This window comes from Protopterus annectens, chromosome 9.part0, assembly GCF_019279795.1.
Source record: "Protopterus annectens isolate FY-2018-M chromosome 9.part0, PAN1.0, whole genome shotgun sequence".
In the NCBI taxonomy this organism is placed as follows: domain Eukaryota; kingdom Metazoa; phylum Chordata; order Ceratodontiformes; family Protopteridae; genus Protopterus; species Protopterus annectens.
In genome coordinates this window covers 168,520,574-168,544,806 of record NC_056743.1, presented here as the reverse complement: position 1 = coordinate 168,544,806, position 24,233 = coordinate 168,520,574, and the positions used below count along the sequence as shown (strand labels likewise).

The 24,233-nt window shown below is 44.0% G+C and overlaps 1 protein-coding gene across 3 annotated transcripts in view; it reads left to right on the top strand.

Moving 5' to 3' along the window:
- NUCB2 (nucleobindin 2) overlaps positions 1–24,233 on the top strand; it is a 736,170-nt gene that overhangs the window by 525,750 nt on the left and 186,187 nt on the right. For all 3 annotated transcript variants that reach the window (XM_044082707.1, XM_044082708.1, XM_044082709.1), the window contains exon 11: positions 18,558–18,647. In XM_044082707.1, the coding sequence (XP_043938642.1) occupies positions 18,558–18,647 (90 nt within the window). The remainder of the gene's footprint in view (positions 1–18,557; positions 18,648–24,233) is intronic.

Below are 24,233 nucleotides of genomic sequence, written 5' to 3'. Positions count from 1 at the left end.
CAGTGGAGCAGGGGTTGCCTTGAGGTGCCACGCCTGGCTCTGTCTTTGCGACTTTGTGGAACCCTTCAAGGCATCCTTCACGAATGCTCCCTTTGACGGTTCTACACTATTCAGCAAAACCATCCGCGACACGTTACTCCAGAGCGAAAAAGATGGAAAGATGCTGTCTGCCGTTGGAATCTGCTTCTCCACTCCTCAAAGGTCCTTCTCAAGGAACCAGAGAGGACAAAAGAAGATGTGGTTCCGGAAGTCTCAGCAGTCCAGTCCCGCACCAGACCCTTCGTCCTTCAGAGGTAGAGGAAGACAAGGTGGACGCCGGCCCAGAGGCAGAGGGGGGGGCGAAGAATTTCGGGTCGAGAGAACCCTTCTCCGACCAACCCGCGCAGCAGCCCTTAGGGTTGCCCGACTGTCCCTCTTTGGAGGCAGTAGGGGGGCATTTTTAAGAGCATCTAGTAAGTTGGGAGTCCATTACTACAGATCGTTGGGTGATCTGAATAATATCCAGAGGTTACTCTATCCCCTTCCTGAATCTTCCCCCGCTAACGAAGCGCCTCCCCGATGTTTCACCCAATCAGAGGGAAGCTGCAGCTTCAGAAATATGGGAGTTGCTAGAAAAAAGGGCCATCCAGCACGTCCCCCCTGAGCAGTCCGGGTTGGGCAATTACTCCAGGTTCTTTTTGGTGCCAAAAAAGACTGGGGACTTGAGACCAATTCTCGACCTGTCTACTTTTAACCTGTTCATTGCCAAAGAGAAATTCCAGATGGTCACTTTACAATCTATTCTTCCCCTCCTGCAGGAGAACGACTGGATGTGCTCCATAGACCTCAAGGATGCATACTACCACATTCTCATGGACAGACGATCCAGAAGGTTTCTCCGCTTTCGGCTAAGGGCCAGTCATTATCAGTTCAGGGTTCTCCGTTCGGCTTCACCACAGCCCCCAGGGTGTTCACCAAGGTCATGGCAGTTGTGGCAGCCCACCTGAGACTTCAGGGGAATTCAGGTCTTCCTGTACCTAGACGACTGGCTCCTCACTGCCCCCACCAGGCATCTACTCTGTTCTGCCAGGAATTATTCCTTACTCTTGGCCCATCATCTAGGCATTACCATAAATTTCAGGAAGTCATCTCTTCATCCTGTTCAAGTTCTGGATTTCATAGGGGCCAGGATAAACACTCTTCAGTCCAGGGTCTTTCTGACAGCGGACAGGTTACGCACCTTGTCACTACACATAATAGCATTTCTACAGTCCCCAGCCCCACCCGCAGAATTAGTCCTGAGAGCCCTAGGATCCATGGTGGCAGCCATCAGCCTTTCACTTCTTGCTCGGTTACACATGAGAGTCCTTCAATGGACCCTTCAGGTCCAATGGTCCCTCCTCCTTCACCCATTGGATTCACCGATTCCCCTAAGCAGGGTTTGCAGAAACTCCCTTCTTTGGTGGTTCCATTCCTGAGAGCTCCGAGAAGGGAGACCGTTCATAATGCCTCAACCCCAAACCACGCTGACCACGGACGCTTCTCGCCTCAGGTGGGGAGGCATTGCATGGGCAGAACCGTCCATGGCATGTGGACCCCTGTAGAGACCATTCTGCATATCAATGTTCTGGAGATAAGGGCAGTGCTTTTAGCGTTGCAAGCCCTTCAGGACCTTCTTCCTCTGGGGACTATTGCAATTCTGACAGACAACATGGCGGTAGTCTGGTACATCAACAAATAGGGAGGAACCAGGTCTTACCCTCTTTGTCGAGAGGCTATGAGAGTTTGGGAATGGGCCATTACCACCAACCACTTTCTGATAGCAACGCACATTCCGGGTTGGTCCATCATTCTAGCGGACAAGCTGAGTCGTTCTGTCCTCACACCATACGAGTAGTCTCTAAACCCCTTAGTAGCGAAACAGATCTTCCTCAGATGGGGTCAGCCTTGCTGCGATTTCTTCGCATCTCCTTCAAACACAAAATGCAGCAAGTTTTTTGCTCTAATTCCCCCACCGGGGGAGAGTCCTATAGACGCTGTAGTTCATGCTTGGCTGCCTGGTCTTCTTTATGCTTATCCTCCTCTTCCGCTAATGACAAAAGTTCTGCAAAAAGCTCATCGGTTTGGGGAGCAAAATAATCCTCATAGCCCCATTCTGGCCTCGCTAGATCTTGTTACCTTACCTGCAGTCTCACATCATAGCTCCTCCTTGGATCATAGATCCCATTCCGGATCTGATCTCTCATCCTTCGGGATTGCAAACTCCGAACCTGGATGACCTCAAGCTCACAGCTTGGTTGATCCAGTTCCACTAATGGCTAGGACTCCCAGTATCTCATCTTCCGTAAAATCTATTCTGGTAACGGCGCATAAACCTTCTACCAGGAAGATCTACAAGAGTAAATGGAAGCGTTTTTCCATCTGGGCCAAATACAGGAATTTGAACCCTTTTACAGCTCCCGTTCCAACAGTTCTTGAATTTCTGACCCAAATTTTTCACCAAGGGGCCAGTGCTTCTACGGTTAAGGTTCAGATGGCTGCGATTTCTCATTTCCACATCGGGGACAACCTTGGTACCTTATCTTCCGCTAAGATATGCAAGACCTTTTTGAAAGGCACCTTCCTGTTAAGACCTCCGGTCAAGAATGTGGTTCCCCCATGGGACTTAACCTTAGTTCTTCAGGCGCTAACTGGTCTGCCCTTTGAACCTGCTGCTTCTGTCGATTTAAAATTCTTATCTTGGAAAACTGCCTTTCTGGTTGCAATTACCTCAGTTAGAAGAGTATCTGAGCTTCAAGCCCTTTGTACAAAACCCTCGTACCTGGTCTTCCATAAGGACAGAGTTTTTCTAAGGACTAATCCTTCATTCTTGCCTAAGGTAGCCTCCAAGACCAATATCAATCAAACCATTAATTTGCCTGTCTTCTTCCCCAACTTTCAGAACAAAGGGGAATACAGACTGCACTTGTTGGATGTGCATAGACAATTGCGATTTTATTTGCGCAGGACAGCTGCTTCTCGCAAATCAGAGCAGCCTTTCGTGTCCTTCGCTAAGCCGTCCTTAGGCAAGCCTATTACGAAAGTTACCTTAGCTAGATGGATATCCCACTGCATCTTACACACGTATACAGCTTCCGGTCGTCCAGAACTCTTGAGGGTTCATGCTCACTCTCTCCGTTCTATGGCTACTTCTGCAGCATTTTGGTCAAGGGTTCCCTTAGATGACATCTGTTCAGCGGCTACTTGGTCCTCTTCTCATACCTTCATTTCTCATTACAAGCTGGATCTGATATCCAGAGGTAGGGCAGCCTTTGGCTCCGCAGTGCTCCGGAATATCCTTCCTTGAGGACCTCCCAGGTGTTTGGTAGCTGGGGACTCTGTCCTATAAGTTGCTGATCAAATGAAGTTAACTACTTCAGATAAAAAAGTTATGTACTCACCATAATGTTCCATCTAAGTAGGTAACTTCATTTGTCAGCAACCAACCCCCCCTCCTTCCCCCTAGCCTGTTTCGTGGTCATATTCATAACGGAATGTTTTTTTCCTTCTGTCACGCATCAGGTTAGCGTTTCTCTTTCGAATATGTTTGACTGTTGTTGGTAGATAATATGGCAAACTCGATCTGAGGACTGGAGGGAGGTAGCAAGGTATTATGGGTAAGGGGAGGAGCTGAGAGCTTGGATCTTTAGCTTGGAAAGCTGCCGGCTCGGATCTGAGGTCGGATCCGATACCCACAGGTTGCTGACAATTGAAGTTACCTACTCAGATGGAACGTTATGGTGAGTACATAACTTTTTTTTTTTTTGAGCCAAAATGTGGGACAGTTGAGAGGTTTGGCTATGTGTAATTCTATAAAGCAATTTATTTGCATGCACCTCTCAACCTGTTAATGCAATAAATCTGGACAAGGCCAAATATATTGGGGGAACATATAAACAGTACTAAAAATTGCGCTTGTATAAACTGAGACAGTTGATAGAATAACAGGTCTTACTTTAGCATGCATTTTTCTGAAGGTTATGAAGTCTGAAAACTCAGTGTGTCATTATTTAGTGACTTAATTCCTAAATGATTTGCCAGAAAACCACAAATTTTATAAGGAGCAAACCAATTTCACTCCATTTACCATAAACACTAATGTGCATACTGCTGTACTTCTATGATGATTTGGACTTCATTTGAAAGTTTTATTATGCATTTTACAGCACAAACACTAAGACATCTGCTAAACAAAGCAATGCAGTCTCACAATGAAAACAGACTTAGCATTAAAACTTCTCTGCCCTTGAAACTCACATTCATTGAAACAGCATTGAAACCCACATTCAAAGAAAATGCATTTTGCCAGTAGCAGATAAAGATTAATTCTGGGCTGTTTTCAAATCATAGGCCCCTTGCATATGAAACATACATGTGCTCTTTGATACTCCTTCCTGATTGTACTAAATTATATTCCTTGTACAATACAGTACAGTTGTTAGAGGGTGTTTTAAATTTATTAAACAGTGAAACAAAACGCATGCACCAATAATGGCAAAACTGCCCAATTCAGAACATTTTTCCAGTAAACAATGAAACAAAATGCATGCAGCCATAATGAGAAAACTGCCCAGTTCAGAACATTTCCATCATAAAAGTCTACTCAAACTTCTATAGTCCACCATTATCAGTAAATATGCACAATTCTACAATCCACCATTACCAGTAAATATGCACAATTCTACATTCCACCATTATCAGTAAATATGCATAATCTCTGAAGAAGTAAAAGTCGTCTAAATAATTCCACATTAAATAAATCTGTAACTAATGAAGAGGTTGCTGCTAGCAAACACCTTTATATTTCATGGTTTCATCGAAAAATAGAGTGTCTGTTGCCCCTGAGGAATAAATTGCCTATATTACATTAAAAAAACGATAAGGTAGTAATATTGCAATAGGGAATGGATGGCAAACTGATAACAGGCTCATAGTATCTTCGCCAAGGAGGACATTCTCAGTACGGCAGCATCCACCCCTTGGAGTAGAACCCACAGCCTTCTGCATCAAAAGCAAGTACACAGCCTGTTGTGTTATTAACAATTAAAGCAGACTTAGGATAAGCAGCACTAAACTTCTCTTCCCCTGCAGCTCTCAGCTCCTTGTAAAATCTACTCAATACTCAACTGAATCTCAACTTCGCAGTACAAGAAATCTGGAAAAAGCCAAATTTTATTTGGGGGGGGGGGTCAAAAGCCCAATAACCAGAGACACATTAAACATTGCTTGTATAATCTTGGAAAGTTGCTAGAATAAAATGCTGTGTTACCAACATACATTTTACTGCCAAGGCCCCTGTGCTAAACAGTCAGAGCAACATACCACTACGCCAAATCAGCTGCTTTGTGAAAGAGAGAAAGACTGAAACTTAAATGGCTATAATTTAGTGAATTCAGTTCTCACTATAGCTGTCAACCTCTTGGCACAAAACACCTGGGCAAACCCAGTAATGAGGGAATACAGCCCTCAAACATATTCAATGAATTCAGTTCTTGCCATAGCTGTCAACCTTAGCACAAAAAACCTGGACTAATCCAATAATGGGGGAATACAGTCTCAAAAATAGGGACAAATTTCAAATATTCATCTTATAAACTTAGAAAATTGCTAGAATAAAAGGTGGTGTTACTGTGTATTTTCTGAAGAATATGAAGTCTGAAATTCAAATGCCTGTCAATTTTACTTCTGACAGAACAAAAACAATTTTCAGCAGAGGCCCAGGGAGAAATACTGCAGACATGTCTTTGTAAAATGGCAGGACACCAGAGCAAATCCACATAAACACAGGGAGGAGATGCAGACTCCACACACAAGGCACCCCAGCCAAGAATCAAACCAGAAAACCTATAGCTGTGAGGCAACAATGCTACCACTGCACCATTAAATATGTAAGGAATTAAACATTCAGAAACCTGAAGCCTGAAATTCAAATGCCTGTCAATTTTATTTAACATTTGTTAACCATGACAATCTGACTTGGAACAAAAAAACAATTTTCAGCAGAGGCCCAGAACAAAATACTGCAGACATGCCTTTGTAACATGGGAGGACACAAAAGCAAACCCACACAAACAGGGAGAAGAAGCAGACCCCACACAGAAGGCACCCCAGCCAAGAATCAAACCTGAGAACCTGCAGCTGTGAGGCAATAATGCTACCACTGCACCATCAAATATCAAGCATTTAAACATTTAGAAACCACAGATATTATGATGAATAGAGCAGATCAAATATGAGGCAAAAATCTGCAAATGTTTTACAAATGATGGTGGGTAGGGAATTCAGGCCCTTAACACCTGCATACAAGGTACAGGGTTCAAGCCTAATGTATTCCCTACCACACCACCATGAGTTTGCTCTAGCCACCAATATATAGCAACTGGGGCATTTCACAGACACACACACACACACACACACACACACACACACACACACACACACACACACACACACACACACTGCCGTCGAGCTAAATAACTGCTCCTCTTGCCGCCGATATCCACTTTGCTTGCTTACCTTGCCGACGAACCAAATAATTGCTCCCTTGCCGCCGATATCCAAACAGCCCCTTTTCCAGTATTCCTTGCGCGATTGGTCCATCCCGAACAGTCCAAATCCATGATTGGTCCAGCCTGCTGCTTCTCCAGTCCGGAGTGCCTCCATTTCGTTACGTCACCGCCGCACAGACTGCTGGGCACCTTGGGGCTGAGATGCCTTTGCCCCTATCTAGACTGCTGAGAAAGTAGTCTGAGTGCATGCGCGCATGCGCACACTTCTGGGAATTTACTGTTTTTTGTGTTTTTTTATTTTATTTTTATTTGTTTTTTAGGTGGGAAGGCTGCAGTCCTATAGCACGAGCCGCCCCTGGAAAGAAGGTATGGGTGTATTTTAGTGATAGAGATGGGAAGATATAGCAAAAATTTTGGAGATGTGTATAGCGAGAAACAAGTCTGTTGAGAGTAATTTTAAAAGTATGGATGCAAACTCTCGACTTGAGATTAATAGGGAAGAGTTGGACTATGTGATAATAAAAGTATTAAGTTCAAAAAGGATGCCAGAATAATTCTAGCAATGAAGTATGAGAATGAGAGAAGAATGCAGACAGGAAATGGATGTTTGTGATAGTAGAGGATATGGTTAAAAGATGGACAAGACTTCAAAAATGAAAAGAGAAGAAAACATTAATAGTAAAAAGCATTCTGTTACTAGTTTTTATACATATAACAGCCATATTTTCTAGTGAGATTGTTGAAGGTGTTTGGAGCTAATTGAATCATTTGGGTGAGAAGAGGTATATTACATTTTTTAGGAACTAGTAGGATGGTTACAGATAATCAGTCTTGTATTTTTTTAAATTGTTGGGGATTTTTTAAGAATATTTAAATTGAAGTGGAACTGAACTGGAAGAGAAATTTGCTTCATGGAAATGTGTGCGCGTGTGTGTGTGTGCGTGCGTGTGCGCGTGTGTGTACCCATTAAATATGCACACACAAATAGCCAGGGAATGCAACATGGACATTTTCCCCAGGTGCCAGACTCCCTTGCTATAGTTGAATGCTTGCATTTTGAAAGTCTTTGCCCCCAAAATGTATTTTTGGAGCTTAATATCACATGACTTTAGAGATACACTTTTTATGTTTACAGGAAAAAGTATTATACAGATTTTTCCTTGTATTGATCCATTATGTGTTTCTGTCATTTCCATTCAGTTAAATAAACTGGTTCTTGTATTTTACAGTTTTATTTTTGGATTTTTGACCTTTGTCCTGTTATAATCCATGAAAAAATGTTAATTGTTTCTTGTGATATAACAGACCATTAAAGATCTGAATTTAAAATGAATGAAAGTGAGAGCTGCATGTCTTCAGCAACATATTACTGAGTCACATGAGTTCTGACTTTAGAGCAGTGGAAATATAAATGGACAAACAAGCCTTGCTGTGCAGTGAAAGTCAGCGAGAATGTCTACATGGTGTCTTATAATGTAACAGAAACCAAGTCTTCTCTGTCAACCATTGATATAGTTCTTAAAGTTACACAGTAAAGATAAATGTTAGATGCAGGGATGATCATACTGAAAGCTTTCCTGTAAGGGAATTTCTGGAGTGCTTCCAGCTATTGGAATTGTCTTCATGTAATGTAGTCAAGGCTGTACATCCCTGAAACTGAAGAATCCAGGTGCAGCAGTGAATTCAACTGACTGACTCCATCTAGGCAAAATCATAAGACATAACCCTAGAATATTCTACCCAGAAGGTAACAAAGCCCGTGGTCATATGTACACAAGAACATCACCAGATGTGAGAATAATACCTTCCTGTTGTTATGGACAAAATCACAAATGATAACCGTAATATATTCCACCCAGCAGCCACCAAGAGCTTATTCCTTGGCTATCAGAAACATCACCAAATGTGAGAATACCTTCTGGTTACTTTAAACAAAATCATAAAACATAAATAACCCTAATATATTGCCTCCAGCGACCACCAAGAGCTTAGTCCTCTGCAGCCAGGATGGTCATTTGGCAGACATAAATCTAAATGTTTCACCTAGAAAATCAGTAAGAGCCCAGTGATTTGCACATGAGGGTTACCTGGTGGAACCACAATAACTGTGCCTGCCTACATTGTGTTTATATAGTTACAAGACTTAATCCTGGTATATTCTACACAACAAATCACCATGAGCAGGGTCTTTTGTACCCAGGATGATTGCCTGGTGCATTTACAGTACTGCTGTTTGGCTATTCTTTATAGGGAGAGTAACCAGGCTGAATCCAAGCCTGTTGTACCAGGTTGGTCACCATGAATGTGGTCCTTTGTACCCAGTAAAATCACAGTGTGCAGTGATGATACCATGCCATGGCTGCCCTGTTTGAGTAAAATTAAAAGACATAACTGACTTATTCTACTAAGAAGGCCACAGAGTACTATTGTCTGCATCCATGATCATCACCTTGGGCAGTGACAGTGCTTCTGTAAGAATTACAGCTGCAGTTGTCCTTGGTCTCATTTAGCAGTGCATCCCTCTGAAGTAATTCAGTGGATTTAAAAAGTGTCCACACCCCTGTTAAAATGCCAGGTTTTTGTGATATAAAAAATGAAACCACAGTAAATCATTTCACAACTTTTCCCACCTTTAATGTGACCTATAAACTGAACAATACAACTGAAAAACAGACAAATCTGTTATGGGGAGGGGGAAAAGTACAATATGCTGGTTGCATAAGTGTGTACACCCTTAAACTGATACATTGTTGAAGCACCTTTTGATTTAATTACAAAGTTCAGTCTTCCTGGGTAGGAGTCTATTAGTATGGCACATCTTGACTTGGCAATATTTGCTCACTCTTCCTTGCAAAAGCACTCTAAATCTGTCATATTATGAGGGCATCTCTTGTGCACAGCCCTCTTCGGGTAACCACACAGCTTTTCTATTGGATTTAGGTCTGGTCTCTGGCTGGGCCATTCCAAAACTTAAATTTTCTTCTGGTGAAGCTGTTCTTTTGCTGATTTGGATGTATGCATGGGGTCATTGTCATGTTGAAAGGTGAAATTCCTCTTCATCTTCAGCTTTCTAGCAGACACCTAAAGGTTTTGGGCCAAAAGTGACTGGTGTTTCGAACTGTTAATAATTCTTTCCACCTTAAGTAAAACCCCAGATCTGAAGTAGGAACTTCATTTGTCAGCAACCTGTGGGATACGGATCCGATCTCGGATCCGAGCCGGCAACTTCTATCATAGCATAGATCCAAACTCCTAGCTCCTCCCCCTTACCCATAATCCCCCGCCTACCCTAACTGACCCCAGATCTAGTTTGCCGCTCTTCAAGCAACAGCTAGGTTCCAGAGCTCTTAGCGTTTTTGTGAAAAAAAAAAAGGTTTTTCTTTCTTCTTTCTGAGTGAGTGATTGTGTGTGCGTGGTAGGTTTACCCTTTACACTAATCTTATTTTTTAGCTTTCAGCTTAAATTTAATTTAATTTAAAATATTTCTCCCTCCCCCGCTGGTCGTAGCGTGTGTGTGTGACTTGAGTGTTAGGGGCCTAGTGAGTGTGCTTTACTGTAGTAATGTCAGAGGCCCCTAAAGCCATTTTTTCGAAATGCACCGAGTGTGGTCACAAGCTTTCACCGGCTGATGGCCACACTCTGTGCGTTAGGTGCCTTGGGGTTGAACACCTCTCTTCGGGTTGCGTGATTTGCGTGGCGTTCAACCCCAGGGCACTCAAGGATCGAAGGTTGAAGCTAGTTCTGGTGGGCCTTCTACCCCCAGACTCTGCTTCGGCCTCTGGTTCTTCAGTGCCCGCGACCCCCCGGTAGCGGTCACCCCTGCCTCCCTTCCTCCGACCGGGACTCAACCTCCCGAGGATAGGGAGGCCAGGAAAGAGAAGCGGCAGGAGAAGCACCTTAAGCGGCGGGCCGATGACTCCTCATTGGCCCCGCCCGCCAAGAGGGCTTCTCCGTCCAAGTCTTCTCGATCTCCTCCTCCTTGGATCCGAAACCCTTGTTTCTCCCTGGGACCCGAGGAGGAGGTGATCCTGTCCCTGTCGGTCATCGAGGCGACACTCCAGGTCTGCCTCGGTGGCCTCTTCGAGGTCCACTTTTAGCATGTCTGATGCGGACATGGACTGGATGATGACGAGATTCATCCAGGCCCAGATGCAGATGGGAGTGCTCTTGCCTCCTCCCCCTCCGGGGGGGAGCTCGACCCCTTTTTTCATTCCTATAGCTCCTTCTCTGACCCGCATTCTGGGTTTGGAGCACTCGGAGCTGAGCCACCTTGGATCCAGGGGTAGGTCGGGGCCGACCGTGCTGGGCACGTCGGCTCCGACTGCTCCCTCGAGTTTGTCGGATCTGACCTCTCGGAGCCGTGGGCCGAGCTTCGGATCTGAGGGATTCAGTGTGCTTTCGGCTCTGTCCCGGTTGGAGCACACTGGTCCTTCGGATCCAACATTCTCGGCGCCGGGTCCGATCCCCGCTTCGGATCCGAGTGGGAGTCGGATCTCGGATCCGTCAGAGAGCGGCTCCCCCTCGGCTTTCACTGCAGTGGAGAGGGCACTGTCGAGTGCTTCCAGGCCTCCGGTCCTGGCTTCGGCTCCCTCCCGCACTCCTTCTCATCTGGTCCTGGCTCCCCTCATCCGGCCCTCGGGGCAGCCTGCCTCAGCGCCTTTAGGAGTTCCAGTGGAACAGGATACAGCCTGTGAGGACTCCTCGGACAGCCCCCCCGAGGAGATTCCTCACAAGGCAAAGTGCAAAAGGAGGCACATAGACTCCCCTGAGAGTCTCACCGAAGATACGGACTTGGATGAAGGGGAAGGCTCCCCTAGGTCACCCCCCGAGGATGTCTCCTTTGGAGACATCATGGAAATGCTCAAAATCAGGGGTGGGTGGTCTGCTCCCAAGGCTTCCTCTGATGAGTCCGTATTCCTTGAGGCGTTTGAGGCAGGACCATCTACCTCTTGGGTGTCCCCGCCACCCGACCCCCTGATGGATCTCATATCCTCTAGGGCTTGGAAGGAACCGGACACCGTAGAGCCGATCCCCAAGCGTCCAGGCAAAATTTTGAGCCCCCCTGCAGAGAGATCACACTGGAGCAGAGGTCCCCCTGTGGGTGCCATGTTGGTGGCTGCAGCCACCAAGAAAGAGTTGGCTCAGGAGAGCCCCACAGTTCATCCTCTGAGCAAGGAGTCTCGCGCAATGGACCGCCTTGGGAAGCGGGCCTTCAGTTCAGCGACCTTCTCTATGAGGGCCTTGAACTACATGGCACACGTTATTCTGATGCAGCGGGATCTAATTAAGGAATACGCTGCTTCCCCCCCAGGGTTCATGTCGGAGGGAGACAAGGATCTGTACTCCTCCCGAATGGCCACCCTCCGCTCTATCTCTAACACCTCTATGCGGCTGTTGTCTCATGCTACGGAGGGAGCCGCTAGAGCAGGTGGAGTCGGGCTTGTCATGAGGAGACAGGCCTGGCTCCATCACTGTGACTTCTCGGAACCCTTTAAGGCGTCATTCGAATGCCCTTTGATGGTTCTGCACTGTTCGGCAAAACCGTCATGACACTCTTGTCCAGAGCGAAAGACGGGAAGACCTTGTCTGCCGTCGGAGTCCGCTTCTCTGCGCCCCAGAGGTCCTTTTCCAAGAACCAAAAGGGTCAGAAGAAGATGTGGTTCCGAAAATCGCATCAATCCCAGTCTGCTCAGGACAACCAGTCCTCTCGTGGCAGAGGAGGACAGGGAGGATGCCGCCCCAGAGGCAGAGGGAGTCCTAGGAATTTTGGGTCCAGAGAACCGTTCTTTGAGACGCCCACACAGAACCCCTGAGGGGTTACCCGACTGCTCCACTCTGGAGACAGTTGGGGGGGCGTTTTTCGAGGCACCTAGCAAAATGGGAGTCCATAACGGATCGCTGGATGCTTCGTATTATATCCAGAGGTTACCAAATTCCCTTTATAGTAAACCCCAGAATCAGAAGCCTTCCCGACGTTCCACCTAGTCAGAGGGAGGCGGCTGCTGCAGAAATTCAGCAGCTTCTGCAAAAAAGAGCCATCCAGCCCATCCCCCCAGATCAAGTCAGATCAGGGTTTTACCCCAGTTCCAGCTGAAGAAAAGCAACTCCAAACCATGATACTGCCACCACCATGCTTTACCATGGGGATGGTATTCTTCTGGTTATGCAAAGTGTTTTTGCACCAAATGTACCTTTTGAAATTGTGGCCAAAAAGTTCAACCTTTGTCTAATCAGACCAGAACATATTTTCGCACATGCTTTTGGGAGACGATGTATTGTTTTGCAAATTTTAGCCAGGCCTGGATGTTTTTCTGTGTAAGAAAAGGCTTCCGTCTTGCAACCATACTCCATAGTCCAGACATTTGGAGAATAGAGGAGATTGTTGTCACATGTTGTACACATCTAATACTTGCCAGAAATTCCTGCAGCTCCTTCAGTGTTGCTGTAGGTCTCTTGGCAGCCTCCCTGACCAGTTTTTGTCTTGTCTTTTCATCAGTTTTGGAGGGACGTCCAGTTCTTTGCAACGTCACTGTTGTCACATAAGTTCTCCACTTTTTGATGACTGTCTTCACTGTGTTCCATGGTATATCCAGTTCTGTGGAAATTTTTTTGTACCCTTCTCCTGACTGATACCTTTCAACAATGAGATCCCTTTGATGCTTTGCAAGTTCTGAGAGAACCATGCAAAGATCAAGACAGAGATAGGCCACCGAGGTCCAAAACTGCTGACAGCACTTCTCCTATGCCAGTCGCCAGTTCTCCGGTACTCTGTGAGGCACTTTCGCAGCCCCTGATGACCGCTACTTCTGATTTGCAGGCCTCTACTGAGTCCAATTCGGAGTCCGGTATGCCGCAAGATGCTTCAACTATGGAACCCTTGGATGTCTCTACCTTGGATGGATCCGGAGCCGCTCTGCAGGCACCAGCTTCTGAGAGTGTATTCAGGCCTATGGACTTGCATATTAAATCGACGCCTCCTTCTTCACTTAGGCCTAAATCTCGAACCATGCCTAAAAAACTATGCCCAGACCATGTGCTCAGGCCCCTATGCCTAAAAGACAAATGACAAGAATGGCTGAAGATCTTATAACTCTAAGCAGAGGAAGCCAACCCCCCCCCCTCCACTTCTAAGAGGCCTAGGACTGAAGTTGTTTATGAATCTTCTGACCAGGATTCTGTTTTTTTCTGATTCTTCTGATGATCTGGATTTGCCCTTATCTACTTATGAGGATTCTGATGCAGAGAACTCTGTTCCCTCTGCTTCCCCTCCAGAGGATTTTTCTAAGGGAGTATTTCCACTGGGAAAGCCAGGATTTTTCTGATTCAAAAAAGAGGCTTAGGGATTTCTTACTCCTGCCTCAGCATAGGCCTTTAGCTATTCCTCCTGTACTAGACATTGTTGATGCTTTTTCAGAATCTAATTTGGCCCCTGATTCCTTTCCTCCTGCTCCCAGAAAACTTGACAGATAATACTGGGTCCCTGAGTCACACAAGTTTATTTTTTATTGTTGTGGATCCAGAAACTATTTCACAGGGGCTCAAGGGCATTAAGGCTTCTACTGTTAAAAATCCTACCCCTTCTGATAGAGACTCCAGGGCGCTGGATAGATGGGGTAAGAAGGTTTACATTTCTGCAACCTTGGCCATTAGTGCCTTAAACTGCCAGTTTCATATGTTGAAGTATCAGCAACATGTTATTGGATTGCTGTAACAGAAAATGATGTTGATTCCTGACTGTGTGGAAAATAAAGAATTACAGGATTTAATGCATTCTGATGAACAGGTTGGAAAACATACTTTGCAATGTGGATTTGATTCATTAGAGGCCTCTTGCAGTGCTGCTGTTACTGGGTCTTTGCTCAAAAGGCATGCTTGGCTTAAGGAGCAATCTTTGCCTGATCATGTTGAAGCTAAATTGTTGGATGCTCCCTTAAATCAGGACCGCCTGTTTGGCAACAAGGCTGAGGAAGTTCTTAAAAAGATGGAGGATAAAGCTAAATCTATGCAAACTGTTAAAGATTTCATACAAGTTCAGCTTCCTAGATTTTGTAGGCACTGGCCCTGTAAGAATTGGTCCTTTCCAGCCCCTTCTAGGTCTTCTCAAGCCAAACCCAGACACAGCAGAAACCCCAGGTTTCAGTCCCAGGGGACACACAAGACTAAACAGTGGGGGGTTTCCACACCCAAATCAGGGAGTAGTAATACTCCCCCCTATGGAAAACTGTCTCAATTACTTGCTTTTAAAATGTCCAAGCACTTCCCAACTGAGTGATCCTTTAGGTGGAAAGATTTGTCTGCAGGCAAAAATTGGGAACTCTTTACCCAGGACAAATGGGTTTTAAATATAGTGTCCCAAGGATACAGATTTCACTTCCACATCTTACCAACACCAAGCAGGTGGCCAGATCTACCCCCCCCAAATCAGTGGGCAGAGGCCCAAAATCAAGTACTCTCTCCTGTAAGCATGGGGGCTATTCATTTGGTACCAGAAGAGGAAAAGGGGCAAGGTTTCTATTCGAGACTTTTTCTGGTACCCAGAAAAGGCAATACATGGCATCCTATCCTGGGCCTTTCTACTCTAAATACCTTTCTGGTGATTCCAAAATTCAAGATGCTGACTCGTCACCAGCTGCTTCCTATGCTAGTCAAAGATGCATGGCTGGCAACACTAGACATAAAAGAAGCATACCTGCACATCCCTATCAGGGAGTCCTGCCAAAGATACCTACACTTCAAAGCAGGCTACATGCATTATCAGTTCTCTGCACTGCCCTTTGGCTTATCTACTGCGCCCAGGGTATTCACAAAGTGCCTAGCTGCAGTCATTGCATTTTGCAGGCAAAGAAATATTCAGATATACCCATACCTGGATGACTGTCTAATTCAGGCAGAAAGCCAGGACATACTTTTGAATCATCTGGCCTTTGTTCAAAGGGTACTGACTTGTCTGGGGTACACCATAAATGAAAAGAAATCACACCTGGTACCCTGTCAGCAAATTATATTCCTGGGAGCAAGCTTGAATACAACTTCCCAGATGGCTTTCCTCACGCCAGAGAAACAGATTCTTTTGACAACCTACTTCAAACAAGTCAAATGCAATTGCACATAAATCAAAAGGAAATGTTAGCTGTACAGAATGCTCTGACAGCCTTCAAGGACCACATTCTTCCAGGACAACTAATGGTAAAAATGGACAACACCACGATCATGTGGTACATAAACAAGCAGTGGGGTACCCATTCTTACCCCCTCTGCAGACTAGCCATGGCATTGTGGAACACAGCCTAGAGCTACCAAGTGAATCTACAAGCTCAATTCCTGCCAGGAAAACTAAATACACTGGCAGATGGACTAAACAGAAACCTTACGGACCCACACAAGTAGAAACTGGAACCATGGATTTTTAACATGTTTACAAGCAAATGGGGAAGCCCAGATATAGACCTGTTTGCTTCCCCCCAGAACCATCAATTGGACAGATTTTGCACAAGGATTCCCCACAAAACTAGCTTGGAAAGTGGATGCTGTATCCTTCAGCCTGTCATGCCTTTCATCCTCTGCCTCTGCTCTCCAAAGTACTACTAAAGATCAAACAGGACAAGCCAAGGACGATCTTAATTGCACCAGACTGGCCACAACAACACTGGTACCCCCTCCTGTGCAGTGTGTCACACTTGGCCCCATGTCACCTGCCTCAGACTCCTTCCCTGTTGTCTCAGCAGGAGAACCAGATTCTGCACCCTCAGCTGCAAACCCTGAACCTAGCAGCCTGGCTAATTACCTAATCTCTTCTTTACCATCCCTCAGTAAATCAGTGATGGATATCATTTTAGAGGCAAGGAGGCCTAGTACTAGAAAATCTTATGCTGCAAAATGGAAAATATTTTCTACCTGGAACCACTCTCAAGGGATGAGTGCAGCAGTGCCTAATTTACCTCAGATTCTACAATATTTGACTGAGATGCTTCATAAGGGCTTGTCCTTTTCCTCCATCAAAATCCATGCCTCAGCCATTTCAGCTCATTATAACACAGAGCCTCCCCTCTTCTCTCACCCACTGCTCAAACAGTTCCTCAGAGGGTCCAAAAATTTAAGGCCACCCAGGCGAGCGCCAACTCCTGTCTGGGACCTTAACTTTTTTCTTGGAGAAACTCACTCTTCCTCCTTTCGAGCCAGCTGCTACTGCAGATTTAAAATTCCTTTCCTGGAAAACCGCTTTCCTTTTAGCAATCACTTCTGCATGATGGGTATCTGAATTACAGGCCCTTATGGCAGTGGAGCCTTTCATCATCTTTCATGTGGACAGGGTGTCCCTCAGAACCAATCCCTCCTTCATGCCCAAGGTGGTATCTAGTGTGGCTCTTAATCAGTCCATTCACTTGCCTGGCTTCTTTCCTAACCCACAGAACAAAGGGGAACGGATACTGCACTCCTTAGATGTGCACAAACAACTTAAATTCTACTTCGACAGGACTAAACCTCAAAGGAAATCTGTACAGCTGCTGGTGGCATTTGCTGAAGGGACAGAGGGGAAAGCTATTTCAAAGCAAACCATTTCAAAATGGATAAGCCACTGCATCCATTTCTGCTACAAGCACCAGGGAAAACTTATCCCACAGGGCATCAGACCCCATTCAACCAGGGCTGCATCTACCTCTACAGCCTTTCTCAGGGGCGTCCCTACAAGGGACATCCTAGAAGCTGCTACCTGGAGTTCTGTACATACTTTCACCAAGCATTATCATTTGCCAATTTTCTCTAAATCCAGAGCTGGTTTTGCCTCTGCAGTCTTGCAGGGCCTTATAGCTGGTCCTAATTCTATTTAAATTCTTCCACTCATCCTTAGCTTTGGGAATCTACCCAAAGGTAATGACTGCAACAGTGAAACACGAAGAATATAGTACAGTTGTGTACACTTACCATAAATGTAGATGTTCGAGTGTGTTCACTGCTGCAGTTCTGGTTACCCTCCTGCCATCCCCCTTTCTTCTTCTGGCTATACCTCTACTCTTACTATGCTCAAAAAGCTTTTTGGTGTATTTGATACACGAACTAAGTCCCAAAAGGCAGCTGGAAAAAAGTTGCAGAAGCACCAAAGCCCAATAAACTTCTTCTTGAAAGTCTTAAAAGTCTTATGGCAAAAAATACTTCTCCGTTGATAAAGAACAATCCTTTAATGCGAAGCAACAGTTAAAAATACACGGCAGGTAAAACACTTGCTAGTAGTAAAATCCAAAGTAAAACAAAGAATGAATCAAGCGCTTTCACCCGTTCCTATGACGGGCTTTTTTTGGTGTATTTGCTTTTTTGTTGGAGGTGTACCCTTGTATTATAGTTTTAATTGCTTCCCATTAGGGGAGCTCCTGACATCTGGGGCAAGAAAAACTGATGCAATGGCGTCTGCTGCATGTTTTATACCCCTGACATCATGGAAGAAGGGACAGCAACCGACGCAGGACCCAAGACTTTGTTAATAAGGCTGACTGAGGGCTACTCCAAGCAGGTAACCCAAAGGTAATGACTGTAACAGCAAGTACACTCAAACATCTACATTTATGGTAAGTGTACACAGCTGTACTTTTCTAGTAAAACAAATACAAAACTTCTACACACATAATCAAATCATCCGCACCATAGAAAATTGTTCTAATTCATAAACATCGTTAACTTCCTGTTTAATTTTAGTACTTAACACATTCTAGTGAAGTGAGTTTGTTCTTTCTTTGACATACTTTGCATTTCTCCTTCCTGTCTTTGTTCATGGAACAAGGGCCTGCTTTAGGGGAATTGAGGTTGATTTCACAAGGAGATGATTAGGAATACAGAGCAGATAAGTTACCTGAGAAATGTTCTGTAGCAGATACATTCCACATTGGGTTTTAGTAGCGATGTGTTCTTTGTTTTTCAAAAAGATCCGAAAATAATGACTGCATTGTCTTAGCACAAAGCTGAAAAAAAAATCATACTGATGTTGCTGTGTTGTTGCTTCCAAGATAAAGTAAACGTGAATTACATTTATTTACATAGGTGGATGTGAATAAAGACAGACTGATAACAATGGAGGAGTTCCTGACAGCTACTGAGAAGAAAGAATTTTTGGAGCCTGATAGTTGGGAGGTGAGTTTTAATATATGGAAGGTCATCAAAATATAACTCGAGACATATAATAAACTGAATTTATCCATACAATGTGATTTTCATCCACGTCACAATGCACAAACAGCTATACTTTCTAAATACAACATATTAAGCAAATAATCACATTTGGATAAGTCACATCTCTTTCCTTTTTTTAGTTTAGTCATGAAGTAATTGTACAATTGATAATTGTAACGTTTTACATATTGCAATAATTTATGTAATTTTTAGTTGTTATTTTGTGGAATAAGTAACATTTTTGTAAGTGACCACTGAGACTTTTAAGAGTCACAACACGTTAAAGTATGTGGCCTTGTGGAGTCTGACATATTGGCCTAGGTGTATTATTACAGATGTATGTGTCAGTGTGCTGGAATACTTTCTTCCTTTCATCAGGTGAAGTTTGTGTATATCCCACAGTACTTTGAAAAAATCAATTTTGCAAATGTAGTTCTATCAATTTTTTTCTTGTTGGGATCTCCATGTGTCTGCTACAAATCTCTTTTTGCTGTCCTTTACACTAGAACTACTTCAGAAAATAATACCATCCCAAGACCCACTCAGCACTTCTCAACAAGCATTTGATAGCACTTTTTAACACCGGCAACCTCTTCTCCTGAGAACATTTTCTGCCCAGATTTCCACTACGCTCTTCATCTACAAAGTGCAAGAAAACCACAGTCCAAAAATGAGTCATTTTCTGTACAAATGTATGGCCTGCAACCTGTTTTTTAATAGCAGGTGGATCTACATAACATGTGATGGTGTCAAACTGCAATGCCCTTTCTAATAGAAGCTTGTCATTTTACATTACAGCAGAGTGACTTAAGCAAGCAGTAACTGACAAGTGTTCCTCCTCAGTCCCCCTAGAAGATGGTTACTAGGCTAATGACCCTAAAAGGCCTTTTAAGCCTAGACATGCTTCCCAAATGTATTGGACAGGCTGCACCACTCATTTTATGAGGGGAATAACTTGGGAGAGAGTAGTTGAGTATTTGCATTCTTCTTCTCCTTTCTAAAAGTGACACGGGTAGTAGACAAGGTATACATTTATGATTCCTCATCCACTGATCCAAGTTGTGCTTAAATAAGTACAGCAAGGAACTCTGCTTCACATGGATGGGAAGCCTGTTCCAGATGAGAGTTAATCTCTGAGACATGTACCTGTTCCTCCAATATGTCTTGTGTGTCTTGCAGATGGAGTTCAGGTCCCTAGATCAGGTGTTTCTGATGCTATTTGTTTTGCAGATGTGCGAGAGGACTGTAAGGGTTGGATCAAAGGGTGCTTTGTAGGCAAGACATAGATAGTCTCTCGGCAGTCTGTAGGAGAGACATTCTAAAGTAAATACATCATCATATAAGAATCGATAAAACTGTTACCAGACAATCAGTGAGTCTTCAAGGCCACGCACAAGATGGATGCACTTTTAATCAACAAGCACTTTAGACCTGTATTAAATGAAGACAAATTAATGGAGCTATTTTATGGAGTTCTGCAAACCATTTGATTCAGTAAATGAATGGGTGTGATAAGTATAGTGCACAACAGTCTTCCATGCTTTTTCTCAGACAATTTGAATTTTAGATCAATCCCAGCTGTCATGTCCAACACCAGCCATGCTAAGCATCTCTCGAGGTTCAGTGCTAGGGGCCAGATCTGTATTCTCAGTACACAAGTGAAATGTGGCATCACTGCTAACTAAACAAGGTCCACCACCAGTAACTTGGCGCTTCTGTTCACAGATTAGAAAAACAGACTGTGGTTTCCAACTTGGAAGTCTGACTTTGTAGATCAGACATTATAGTAAAAGACTTTTAATCAAAAGTAATCGTATTTGACAGTATACTTTAGCATAGTGTAGTCAGTTCTTCATCTGTATCTGTCAGTCAGTAAAAACCTGCAAAATATTACCATAGTCAGGTATGTGGGATTTGAACACACCAACCAAGTAAAGCATAAACAACACTATGCAGCAGCTCTGAAAAATATAGAAAATAACTCCATATTGTAATGTCAGCACTTGATATTACATTGAAAAAAAAAAAAAGACCTGAAAATACAGAAGAGCGAACACTGCTGTTCTCCTTTAAACCTGTTTTTGAAGTAGAGCTTAGATATACAAACTCCAAGATTGCCATACCTCTGGGACAAGGGAATATTTGGAGAAAAGGCCATCTCGGACTTGGTATGTCAGTTTTTTAGCCATTCAGTCTTTGTGTTTTGGGACCTGCTGAAGCAGGTCCTAACATTTCAAATGGTTACTTAGGAATACGTTGCTGATTTGTTGGTTCATGTGCTTGATTTCTTTCTTTCAAGTCCTTACATTTTCTTGCCAAATGTCTGTCTTACTAATATATTAAAATCTACATTAAGTAAGCTAAATTGTGCCTTTACAAACCTTAGATTTGCAGAACATCATCAAAATAGAACATTCCAATAAAAATCAGATTTATCCTGCACAGCATGGTTTTCATCCACATCACAGTACGCAGACTGCTCTGCTTCACTTTTTAAGCACAGTATATCAAGTTCAGATAGTTGCATCTCTTTCCTTAGGATCACAGGACTTGCAAGACAACTAAGCCTCAAGGCCATTTCTCCCTTGTCAGTACTCTCCCTTAAGCCTTGCATCTCTTTTAAAGGAGGACCAGGCCAGTTATACCAGGGGTGAATTTATGAACACACATGCAGTTGTCCAACTCCTTTTTAAAGGGAGACAGTGTGTCACACTGTTTAAATTGAAGAGGAAGTTTGCCCAGAGAATGGGTAGGTGTTGTGTGATAAATCTTTCCCTTCTCTTTGCATTATTTGTTGGAGTAGATTTACATCTCTTGTCCCTCATGATAGACTACTCAGAAACAGCTCCTCGTGGTCCTGCAGAGTGGTCCTAGCAGCAGAGAACTGAGAAAAGCCACTACTTTCCTGATTTAAGTATTTTTCGCTGTTTTTTACCTAAAATACCTTCACTTGCTTGCTTTGAACAAGCTTAAACTGTTTTTTTAGCTGTTTGTTGCATTATATATTATCTGCACTTAAAGTTACATTTGGTCGAAAATTGGTTGAAAGTTTGTGAAATTTAACTGTTGAGGCTGCCCACTAAAGTGTGCTAGCCTGTGTAACTGATTTATTACTGTTTCCTGCATTTCTGTGTGCTTTCTATCTCAAAAACAAAAAAATATCCTTGTTTTCCCCGCCTCTCCTCGACTAGCTTAGACCAGTATACAGGCTTTGCTGTATTCTAGGCTGTGGTGTAGTTCCTGTGTTGTCCATTGCCTTACTTGGATAGAAGGAAGTTTCTTTGCTCACCAGTGGGAGTGGGGAGCCTTGAGCAGCCTATCTTTCCCTGAAGGAGTGACCTCAGCACAAGAACTTGTAGTAATTGGTTGTTTTGGACCATTTCTAGCTCTTTTGAAGTTCCCTGTTTAAAATCTGCCTCTGAGCGTTTTTTTTTTTGGCTATACTACTCAGAAAACAGCTCCTCGTGGTCCTGCAGAGTGGTCCTAGCAGCAGAGAACTGAGAAAAGCCACTACTTTCCTGATTTAAGTATTTTTCGCTGCTTTTTACCTAAAATACCTTCTCTTGCTTACTTTGAACAAGCTTAAACTGTTTTTTTAGCTGTTTGTTGCATTATATATTATCTGCACTTAAAGTTACATTTGGTCGAAAATTGGTCGAAAGTTTGTTTGTTAAATTTAACTGTTGAGGCTGCCCACTAAAGTGTGCTAGCCTGTGTAACTGATTTATTACTGTTTCCTGCATTTCTGTGTGCTTTCTATCTCAAAAAAAAAAAAAAAAATCCTTGTTTTCCCGCCTCTCCTCGACTAGTTTAGACCAGTGTATAGGCTTTGCTGTATTCTGGGCTGTGGTGTAGTTCCTGTGTTGTCCATTGCCTTACTTGGATAGAAGAAAGTTTCTTTACTCACCAGTGGGAGTGGGGAGCCTTGAGCAGCCTATCTGTCCCTGAAGGTCCCTGAAGGAGTGACCTCAGCTCAAGAGCTTGTAGTAATTGGTTGTTTTGGACCATTTCTAGCTCTTTTGAAGTTCCCTGTTTAAAATCCACGTTTGCACGATTGTGTGAAACAAGGTTAAACTTTTTCCTGGCTCCGCCAAGTCTGCTCTTCAAATTTTCCCTTAAGAAAGCTCTTCTCTTATAATAATCAGTCTACTCGCTTTATTATAAGCCTAGCACTTGTTCTCAAAACCTCTCTTCTAAGTAAGCACTACATCCACCTACCACCCCTGTGAGTACCCACTTCCCTTAAAGGCACAGCACTCCCTTATAATATTCTAGCATGTCGAGTGGTAGATTACTAGCATCCTCTCCGGTTCAGCTGGTTAATCTGGGAATCTTGAGACAATGCTACAATTGTCTCATGTACACAGACAACCCTCTCCTCCTCCCAACAAACACAAATACATGTGAGAGATGCAACTATATAGCCAAACTGGAGGCTGAACTCTCTCAACTCAGGACTGGCAAGACCAGACAGGAGGAGAAGATAACCACACACACAGCAAACCCAGTCCCACATAGACCTACCACAACTGCAAACCAAACACATAACACAAAGACATACTCAGAGGCTCTAACAAAAAACTTACCAAGACAACAGAGGCTCCCAAAGCAGACACCCAAAAATCCACCACCTCAAAACGTAACACATGCAACACATATTTCAATAAATCAGTGTGTCAAACAATCACAGCCCTTAAGGCCAAACACCATGCCTGATACACTAGTAATAGGTGTCTCTATAGTCAGACACACTGACGTTCCGCTTACCAGGCTGAACAAGGAGAGGGTAACGGTGAGCTGCCTATCGGGAGCTAGGATCCGCCACATAACACACTCACTCAGGTCACTCCAAAGCAAGTACAAATATGACTCCGTCATTGTCCATGCTGGCATGAATGACCTGAGACGTACCTCGCTGGACTACATGAAAAGAGACATAGAGGAGCTCTCTGAATTATGTAGCCCAGGCTGGTATGACCCTGACCCTGAGCAGCATCTTGCCCTCACCAAGAATGATACCACAATACAAAGACAAGATGATCAGCTTTAATAATTGGCTCAATTACTGGTGTCATTCTAGGGGGATCCAATGTCTGTCTGCTTGGGATGACATGCTGGACAAGCCACTCTGCTTCGCAAGGGACGGCTTGCACCTGTCACCATTGGGCTTCCGGATATTGGCTAAGGCTCTTGCCACCCCCATAGTGCCTTTTTTAGGCAAGGCTCAAAAGACAAACCCACCTCCTTAGAAAACAAAAATGGAAAAAAATTAAGCGTAATGCTGCTCAACGCCAGAAGTCTAAATCTCAAGATGCAGGCTCTCGAAGCACTCCTCAGTATGGAGAACATCGATGTCTGTGCAGTAACTGAAACCTGGTTCAAGGCTCCAGAGAGCACCCCAGCACTACCAGGCTATACCTCGTATCATGCTTTTCGGCCCCAAAACTCGAGCCAAACCAAAAAGGGAGGGGGAGTGTCCATATTCATCAAGGACACCCACACCTCCAGGTTAGTGGCAACACACGAAGCATCAGAGACCATCCAGGT